Source organism: Nicotiana attenuata, unplaced genomic scaffold (assembly GCF_001879085.1).
Source record: "Nicotiana attenuata strain UT unplaced genomic scaffold, NIATTr2, whole genome shotgun sequence".
In the NCBI taxonomy this organism is placed as follows: domain Eukaryota; kingdom Viridiplantae; phylum Streptophyta; class Magnoliopsida; order Solanales; family Solanaceae; genus Nicotiana; species Nicotiana attenuata.
In genome coordinates, this window is record NW_017670236.1 from 2,555,450 (window position 1) to 2,565,584 (window position 10,135).

General features: G+C 36.7%; 2 protein-coding genes across 3 annotated transcripts in view; one reads left to right on the plus strand and one right to left on the minus strand.

Moving 5' to 3' along the window:
* Positions 1–2,824: 2,824 nt before the first annotated feature.
* Positions 2,825–4,201, minus strand: LOC109236385 (extensin-like). The gene has a single exon (XM_019402558.1). It carries the CDS (start codon positions 4,199–4,201, stop codon positions 2,825–2,827), a length of 1,377 nt encoding a protein of 458 aa, XP_019258103.1.
* A 4,137-nt stretch (positions 4,202–8,338) lies between these two features.
* The window catches only part of LOC109236383 (EG45-like domain containing protein), a 2,255-nt gene continuing 458 nt past the window's right edge, over positions 8,339–10,135 (plus strand). For both annotated transcript variants that reach the window (XM_019402556.1, XM_019402557.1), the window contains exons 1-2: positions 8,339–8,601; positions 8,907–9,207. In XM_019402556.1, coding sequence (XP_019258101.1) covers positions 8,481–8,601; positions 8,907–9,207 — 422 coding nt within the window. In that variant the 5' untranslated portion in view covers positions 8,339–8,480. The remainder of the gene's footprint in view (positions 8,602–8,906; positions 9,208–10,135) is intronic.

Consider the following 10,135-nt stretch of genomic DNA (forward strand, 5'->3'; position numbering starts at 1 on the left):
GGTATTAGAATCGATACATAGAACGAAAGAAAATACGACATTACAACTAACGCAAGACTAGTTAGGTATACTTCCTACTTACTAACTCGACGAAATCCCACCCCCCCCCCCCGCCACGGGTTCAGAAACAAGCTCTCTCTAATTCTGTTCAAATCTAAACACGACTTTTCCAAGCATAGCATAAATAGTAAATAGAACTCAATTGTTGGCCAAACAATTAAACAATTATGCACAGAATTAGAGAAATAACCGAGATGATAACTCGAATTAACAGTGATGTAGTTAATAAACTTCAATATTTATGACAATCACAACCCTAGAACGTGAAGTTTGGCTCCACATAAACATAGTTGCAAAGCAACAAATCATCTAAAGAAACATAAAAATTAATAAGTTTGGCGGAAGAAAAGATGAAATGCGGCTTCCGCGGCGGCTCTTTCTTCTTTCTTGGTCAAAAGTCTTTTAGAAATTATGTGTAAAGACTATTTATAGGCGTAGAAAAAAACCTAGATAAAATAAAGTCCAAAATTAACAAAGAAACAAAATAGCCTCCAACCCGGACATTAGTGCGTCGCGCCTGGAATTGCCCGCGCTAGGCCTCGCCTCGCGACATGAGACGCGAAGGAAATGGTCTGCCTCGCGTTGCTCATCTTTTCTACTTCAATTTGTTGCCTAACTTCTACATTCATCTCACTTTGTATGTTTTCAACCAATCTTTGATGCCTTCCACAATTCAAATGCTAAATTGACTCTTCTAATCACGTTCTACTTGCTGCCACATGCTACTTGGAATTAGCACTATTAATGATTCTCCAATTGTATTTGAGAACAAGGAGTTTCACTTTTAATTCTTTAACTCAAGTCTCCAATACTACAAATTTTATAACGTTACTTTTTCATTTTGCTCCAAATTTCACCTTCAATGTACCTACATTATTCATTAAAACCCAAATAAGTATAAAACTCAATAAGCAAGCCAATTTGGCATATTTATTATCAAATACAGTCAGACTTCTATATAACAGCTTCGCTTGTTTCGAATTTTTTTGGCTGCTATAGTGAAGTGCTGTTATAGATGACATATATTATAACATAATATAATACTCGGTTCCAAGAATAACTCGACTTTTATAATGAATGATATTATATAAGAATGTTATTATAGAGAGGTCTGACTGTATAACCAAAGGACAATAAAAATACGAGTAAATAAATATCAAAACATATGAAAATATGACCAACATAAGATATAGATGCAAATGCCCCTTTATTCCTAGCAAACCTTAGTCCATTTCGTGATTCCCCGTTCTCAGGCCTTTCATTGTAGCAACGCAAGCCCAAAATCAATAAACCAAGCAGCCCCAAAATCAATTGCCGGCCAATCACCGTTTTCTCCATTCCCTTTTCGGCCTTGCGCCATTAACGCCACCCTTCAACTTCCCTTTTTCACTCCTTATTTAACCACTTCTCCTTAGAACGAAGATGAAAACTCAGATACTGCACAACCTTGCCGGAATAATTTCCTTAAAGCCAGAAGATGGGAGAGGTGTTATATGGATACGATCGATCGTTACTAAACCCTAAGAATTAACGCCGTGTATCTATGAATGTAGTATCTCAGAACGCCTTAGCAATTTCCACTTGCGATTTGACAATTTGTTCAATCCAGCGTCTCTATCCTTAGACATATGATTTTGCAGGTAATAATTCGACTCCTCTTCTTCTTCTTCTTCTTCTTCTTCTTCTTCTTCTTCTTCTTCTTCTTCTTCTTCTTCTTCTTCAATTGGTTATTTACGTCATGTTTTCTTGCTTTGTTTACGATTATATACCTATTGCTTGGACTGCTAATTACTGGCCTTTAGTTACACAAAACGCTTTCTAGTTGGTAGTTCTTTTTTATAGAATTCCCCTTTTGGATTTACTAAGCTCAAAAGCAAATAAATAGATCTTCATATTCAAGTGTTTGAATGTGTGTTATTCATTTCAGTCTAATTAAAAACTGAAGTTACAAAATCATACATGAAAATTTGACCATAAGGCGACGGACTTTGATGATCTCCATGCTTAATTGTATATGAATTGGTCCCAAATTACGAACCAAAAAAGAGATTCTCTTGATTTATAGTAGCTGTTCCTTTTCAGCATACCAAATACGATCGGATCAATATGTGCAAATAAATGCACGAGCAGAGTATAAGCATCTGTATAAACAATTTTTTTGTAGCTAGTGGGAATTGAACCTACGACCTTATGAAGGTTTTGAACCCCCTTGACCACTAAACTACACTTTGGGTTGTGTTAAAGGTGGTTCAAAACTTAATATATAGAGGTAAAAACCAGATTTTACCTTATATATACAGTGTAATTTTTCGGCGATGAACCCCTTCCGCCCCCTAAATCCGCCCCTGGTCACCTATTCCCTTTAACATTCATTTTCAAGGTAATACAGCCTATTAATATTATGCATCCAGTTCTCATTGTTTGTTATCTTAAAAGCTGGTATTCAATATTTACTAAATATATCTAAATTAATAAGAGATGGGAAGTTCTCTATATATTGGAGTTACAAATTACATAGAACAATAATAATGCTCAATACATAAGAAAGGTTTATTGCATGTAGTAACATTGTGCATAGATTCTCTCTGTCCTTCCAAAGGCAAGGATGGTTCTCGTGCTTGAGAAGTGGGTCGCAGCCATGCATGAAGAGTCAGAATCCATGCCCTTTTCTGAACCACTCAATTTATTCTTTCAAAATACCAATAGAAATAAAGGACCCTACATGAAAAAGACTCTGAGTGTTTGACTGTCTTTTAAACATATTTTAGCTCTTTGGACTTCCCTTAATGTGGAACCCATGCCTACCATTGGTCTTTCTTGCAAAAACAAGGTGGACACCAGGATCATGGTGAGTGCAAGAAGCATTGTGGAGAATGGAGTTGTTGACACCCTGCACATTGCTGTTCATGAATGCAGTCATAGGAAGGGACTTATTTGGCATTTTATTCTCTCTTTTCCTACCACTTTCGCTCCCTGATTTTTCTCCATCATCCTCACTGCTACTCCATGCCTTTGGGCTTCCTTGCTTTTGATGGCTCTGAGGGCTGTATGTCTTCCTTGAAGGGCTTAACTCCATAATAGCCCCCTTGTTTTCACCAGCTAGTGTTAGAACACTCATTCCAAAGTCATCTCCTGTATCAGAATTAGACACCTTCTTCTGCTGAACCCCTTTATCTTTTTTAACCAGTTCTCGTTTCCCGTTTTCTACATTTTTTCCATTTCTATTGGTCTGCGGGACATGATTACCATTCATGCTAGCCCTCGTGGTTTCTTGGACCACAACACTTTTCTGATCAATATGTGGAGGACTCTTGGACTCAAGTTCAAGTTGAGGAGGGGGAAGCTTTAGTGGGGATGGAGGGTGAGAAACTGCAGGCTTAATTTGAGGAGAGTAGGTTTGGGTTTTCACTAAATTAGGCTGGATTACCTTTTGAGATGGTGTTGGAGCTTTTGATGGTGACGATTGATTGATGAGAGTTTGGGTAGAATCTGCCATTTTTGTGTTTGGAGATGGTAGTGGTGAAGAATACGGACTACTAAACTGACCAAGCGGAGCTCTCTCTGTTGTTACATTGGAAGCTAATGTCTTGAATGGGGATTGTGGCACTGATGTGGTGGCTTTAATAACAGGAGATTTAGGTACGTCGGTGGGGGCACGTTGTGGCTGTGTTGCCATCGGAGAACGTGGTGAAGGAGCCTTTGGTGGCGAAACAACAGGTGGAGGAGGAGCAACAGGTGATCTTGGAGGTGGAGTAGCTGGAGTGGAACGTGGGGAAGCTGCAGCCACTGGCTGAGGCTTCTGTGCTGAAATCGGGCTCCGTGGGGCCGACATTGCTGGTTGTTGTTGTGGCTGAGGAGGTGCCGGCGGTAGTGGTGCAGGGGCGGCAGCAGGAGGAGCAGAAGCAGTAGCTGGTGTTTGTGGTCTAGATTCTTGAGGTTGAGTTGGCTGAGCAGTAGCAACAGTTGCTGTAGCAGCAGCAGTAGTTGCTGATGCCGGAGGCCTAAATGGGGTGGTAGTCGTTGTCCGGAATAATGGTTGTGGGGCGGGTGCTGGAGCTGGAGCTGAAGGTTGTGCAGCTGCAGCAGGACGAACCATAGAAGCGAAACGGAACAATGGACGAGGTTGTTGTTGGCTTGCCATTGATGGGTAGTATGGTTAGAACTCTCAAAAGATTATTAGTACTCGTGAAAAGCTGAACTCTCCAAAAATGCTTCCACAATGAAATAACTCAAATGCATTACACTTATTTATAGTCCAAGAAAAGTAAAGGCAAAGCGAAAGGCTTCAAATAGACATTTCCAGAACAGAAACACATGAAAGAAGAGGAAAGGGCAAGAAAGGCATCAGATTCACAGCAAACATAAATTTTCATTTCACAAAAGTAATAAGGCAAGCATCAGATTCAAACCATCACCAAGCAATTCAAATATAAATAAAATCAAAATAAGCAGGGGGGCCGCGTTAGTGTAAAAGTTAAGTGAGTGAAAATCACTTCACTTCTTTGAGGGTCATGAAAGGGTGATTACGAACTCTTCCTTTTCATGATAGAAACTCCATCGTCCATATAGCAATTGGAATTGATTGTTAGTGTGTTTAGAGCTGTTTTCCAATAATAAAGCCATCGCTACTCACTGAAAATTCCTTGTATAGCTTCAAAGGCATATATACCTTCCAAATACAAATACAAAGGTGATAATCACAATGACTACTGTGGGTAAAAGTGACTATGATGAGTTATGGTCGAACACTTGCATTTGTGGGAATAGTTTAGGATACATAAATATTCTAGAGCATTTACAACAAATTCTTTCGATTTTTCCTCTGCTTCAGAAAAGCGAAACCCTATTTGTGATTCGTTGCTTTCGTTATCGTCTATATATAGAGGAAGTAATTCTTAAATAATACTCTCCTCCATTTCATTTTACGTAAAATATATGATTTTTTTAATTCCCCTTCCCTTTGATTCCCCTTTGTTGGAGCTATTGCTCCTTTGGTGACTCAAACCCACAATCCTGGGGTTGTAGGTAGGGGGTGCTGACCATCGGAGCAACCCCTCTTGTCCCGTAAAATATATGATTGGATGTGAAGTTTAAGTAAGAAACTTTTATACATTTTATGATGTTTCTGTTTTTAAACTTAAAGAGAATGTAAAATAAAAAGTTTAAAACAAAAAAGATTGTAAATATAAAATTGTGTCATTCGTTTTTGAATAAACTATTGAAACAGAGGGAAATATACAATATAAGACATGATACAAATACATTGTGAACGTGATGGTTGTCACTTAAGATACGTGCTATATAACATAGGAGCTGATCGATATTGCCTATCTGAAATTCACCTTTTCCAGGTCCTACATTTATGCCATTTCTAGTTTAAAATTACAAAAAACTTAAGGCCACATATTTTTTTTATCATCTGTTCCGATGCCCTCTATAAGAAATTTTCAACATAAACAATAGGCAGAATGACCTAAATGGCACCTATACTTGTGCCACTTTGTCATGCCGGTTCCCAAACTTAACAATTTGTTAATTGAACTCTTATACTCATTCAAACTGTGTATAATAAACGCTTATGACAGGAAGCGTGTAATACAATCTCCTACACGTAGGATGCCACGTCAAGAAAATTAATCCACTTAGGCTCCAGGTCATTTATTATGGACACGTAGGAAAATAAAACGGGAAATGATTATTAACCTCCCCCCAACCCCAAACCAATTCTTCATCTGTTCTTCATCTTTCAAGCTTAACCCATCACCTTTCATGGCTTCTCCCACGATGAGAAATCATACTGTCTCTTTTTTTCTTCCTACAATTCCTATAAAACCCATTATGAAATGTAAAAAATTAGATCATGATTTTTCCCAAGCATAAAACTCTTCTTGGGAGCTCGAACACAGTTAAACTAACCCCCACCTCAGAATCTGGTGACTGTTGCTTCACTCCCTATCTCTGTCGTTTCTCTTCTTCATCTTCCCTCCCCCCTGTTTTATTTTCTCTAACTGTTTGTTAGTTTTTTTACAGGTCTAGACCCAGCCGAATAAATTAGATCTAGCCGGAAATATAACTTTTTCGGGACCTTCCTTCCACCACAACACTGGCCGGCGACTTCCGCTCTTCTTTTATGTTATTAGATCCCAAATAAACTTAGGCGAACTACCAGATCTTGGAAAAAAATTTGGCCAGAATTTAATTTCGCTTGAATACGTGCTCTTCCTTCTAATTTTGATGTTTCTGTATTACTTTGACAATAGTTAACATATTTGTTCTTTGTGCAGATCTGGGGAAGAAGAAAAATTTCACTTTTGTTTGTATGGAGATAAGTTGATTAATTATCACCCAAGAGAATCACTAATGGTTGACGTAATGAGCCTTTGAGGCCTTTTGTTTCTTTTGATTTTAATATTTTTTTTTTAATCAAACCCAGTATATTCACCCGCTTTTAAAAGCGTGTGACCACGCACTTCATTTGACTCAGCAAAATAAACGCCACATACGCTTGGTCAACGGTCAGAATGGTTTAAAATATAAGTTTTGATCAAGTAGAAATGTCTGGATGAAAACATATAAAGTAGAGGGACCGGCATGACAAAGTGGCACAAGTACAAGTGTCATTTAGGCCATTCTGCCTAAACAATACTGAATTAGCGGCTGTTAGTCTTTCAACTACTATGTAAGGCAATAAAGAGAATAATAAAAGTTGACTCCTTACAGAGTCTAAAATTGGCAACAAGATTCTCTTAATGTTCTAAGAGTAAAAGTTGAACAACATAATCAACTTGGACGTCATGGCTTATTCACAAGTGAGTTGACATGTTTTCATGAACTATTACATTCTGTCAATTTTCTTTGCCTTTTATATTTTTTTTGGAAACAAATTTGATCCCTCGAAAAATTTTTTTTAATATCACTTTGAATTGACATGAGATTTAGAATCGTCTCACCAATATTCATCTCAACAAAATACATCTCTCAAAGTTAAAACAGTACGCAGAGGTCCCTCGGTTAACTTTTCATTGAGAATGGATGGTAATAAACTTCTCCAAGACAAAAGAAAAAAGGAAAAGGACAAGATTTGGCTCTGATTTCTTCAGGAGGTAGGCATCCTGTGTTCACGCAAGGTTCAGGGAAGGGCCGCACCCTAAGGGGTGTGATGTGGACAACCTACTCTAAAGCAAGTATTAGTGGCTGCTTCTATGGCTCGAAGTTGTGAGTTGTGACTGATCTTTACTATTATTCCAAGGCTCCACTTCAAGGCTCTAGTCAAATTTTGGAATGATACATTTTGTTATCGTGGTTGATATTTTGGGATCAAATCCAACTTTCAAAATAAGCATGGGAGCAAAGATACTGCCTCTACCAACAGCTTCTGCATTCCCAATTACACGCTTTCAGAATCCTATTACTGAGTCATCAAATCTCCCCCCAAATTCCAGTAAGGTTTAGAAAAGAGATATCTACCTACCTAAGTGAATTTAGTTGTTCAATTTTTCACGCTAAGACGATATCTAATTATTTAGCGTATAGTAGTCACGTCATTTGAATAAACTGATTGTTCATCACATTAAGCTTGTAATTAGTTTTTCCCTTCAAATTTATTGCAATTTTAGATTATATATACTGTCTTAAGAAGGTCTGTACTGAATGACACGTGTGACGCACATGCGCATATATATATATATATATATATATATATATATATATATTCTCAGCAATAGCTTTATCTCAGAGCTTAGCATATTTTGCGCAATTTGCTAGACTTGCATGTCTCGTAAAATTTGCACTAGTTGTCTTCCATTTTCTTCTTGTTTTTTATTTTTTCTCTTGCGTTCTCTGCCTGTGTAATTAATTTACTTCCATCATATCAAGAGCTGCTTGAAGTTTTATTAGTTCTTACTTTTCCACCTCTTTGTTTGAAGTGTTTGTTAAATACCTTCAAGAATGTTATGTCAACTTTAATTTTTCTACGCATATTTTAGCCTGATTTCTTTAAGTGAACAATTGATCGCCTAGTTGTTTCTCCAGCTTTACTTAGTGGGTTTTTATGTCCATGCGAGTAGTTCCACAAATAGGTAATAAATATTTGAGTATTTAATTATCCACCAAGGGGGGAGGGGGCTGCTACTCCTAGTAGACAGTTGAGAAATAAATGAGAAAAGAGAAGCTTCCTTTTAATTAAAAGTAGTTAGACCTAATAACAAGTATCGTTGACTTTGAATATAAATGAGATCATTATAAAAGAAACGCTGTTTCTTGAATAAAGATTCGAGAAAACTCTACCCTCCACCCTCCTGGTGTGCAATTTCGACAAAGTTCCCTCATTTCTGATTTTTATTTTCTTTTATAATTATAAGTAAAGACTATAAATAATAATCCTATTATATTTTTTTTTCAACGTTGCTTCATCATTTTAGATGTCAAAGCCTTTACCCCTTCTTCTACAATGGTTGTCCTTATTCCTAATATTCTCTCAACTCTTGTATGCTTCTCAAGCTGATTTAGGAACAGCAAGCCAGTATAGCCCACCATACACACGTAAGTTATTATCTTTCTACAAAAAAGATATGTCAAAATGCTAAATTCTCTTGTTTTACCTCTCATTGCATATTGCACAACAGTAAGAGTTAAATGTCTGCGTGATCTGGAGGTTATGTGTTCAAACCGTGAAAACTACTCCTTGCAGAAATGCCAAATAAGGCTACGTACATATAATTGACTAAATGTGGTTGACCTAATTTGCTGGACCTCATGCTTAGCAAGAGCTTAGTGCACTAGGCTGCCAATTTCTTTTATAGCTTATTTTTAATTTTGAATATTTCTCCACCTTTTTTGCCAAGCAGCCAGTGCATGTTTTGGGAGCGATTCAACTCAGTTTCCTTCAAGCAACTTCTTTGCAGCAGCTGGTGAAGGGATTTGGGACGATGGAGCTGCTTGTGGAAGACAGTATTTGATAAGTTGCATTAGCTCAATTTTGCCCAGAGCTTGTAAATCAGGAGAGACTATTCAGATCAAGATCGTTGACCGGGCACAAACTGTAGCTTCTAATCCTACAAGACAAGGAACTACCATAGTCCTTTCTAATGCTGCTTTTGCTGCAATTGCTGATTCAAATGCCCTTTCACTTAATATCGATTTTCAACAGTAAGCAATTCTTCCTGTATCAGTTTATCTACGTGTAACTTTTTTCAAAATGAATTTGCTAACCGCTTTTCTGAAAATTTCTAGGTACCTGGTATATTTAGAATAATTAAAAATGTTAGTATGTAAATTTGTGATGTAAATTTCAACGACAGCCATTTTAGCTAGGTAAAGCCATGCTACTCTTCATTTTAGAAAAATAAAAATAAAAATTCCAAATACTCCTACATTAACCTTAATATTTAAGGATTAGATTTAACGTTTTCTAAAATAGGATGTTCAAAAGGTGAGGCATCTTCGTTGTTTCATCTTTCTCATCGTCTTTCATTTTTTTTTTCCAATTCTTCAAGTAATACTGCCTAATACGTACAAGGAGATTTTGTTAAGCTAGCTAGCTGAGAACATTTTGCAAATTACAGCCGAAAATTTTGTAATGTTCGTAATGACGTAAAGCTTACTCGCATGAAATAACATAATTATTATATTTATCAAGAATAAGTTATTACAATTATTGCACATGTATAAATATAAAGACTAAAAGAGAAAGAAAAGCTTCGTTGTTCATTTGGTACGCCTATGTATAAAAAATCTGAAAACAATTTTTTTTTTTTTTTTTTTTTTTTTTTTTTTTGGGAGGGTGACGAGGAAGCCCCAAAAATATGGAGATAATTGATTGATCAGAATCAAACGTACTACCTCTCAATTTTAAACTAAGTTATAAATACTCCTAATATTGACCCATTCAACGTGATATCGGAAAGTATACTAGTCATTATGCTTCATCCCATCTTCATTCAATATATATTAGTACTATATATTTTGACCAATTCTTTTCGAAAATGATACATATTTTATTCACCATTTCAAAATTTTACTTTATGACTTGTGCTACGTTGCATTAGTTAGGTTTTTTTTTTCGGGGGGGGGGGGG

Excerpts from the sequence above, each read along its gene's own strand:
- LOC109236385 (XM_019402558.1), bottom strand. The coding sequence starts at position 4,201 with ATGGCAAGCCAACAACAACCTCGTCCATTGTTCCGTTTCGCTTCTATG.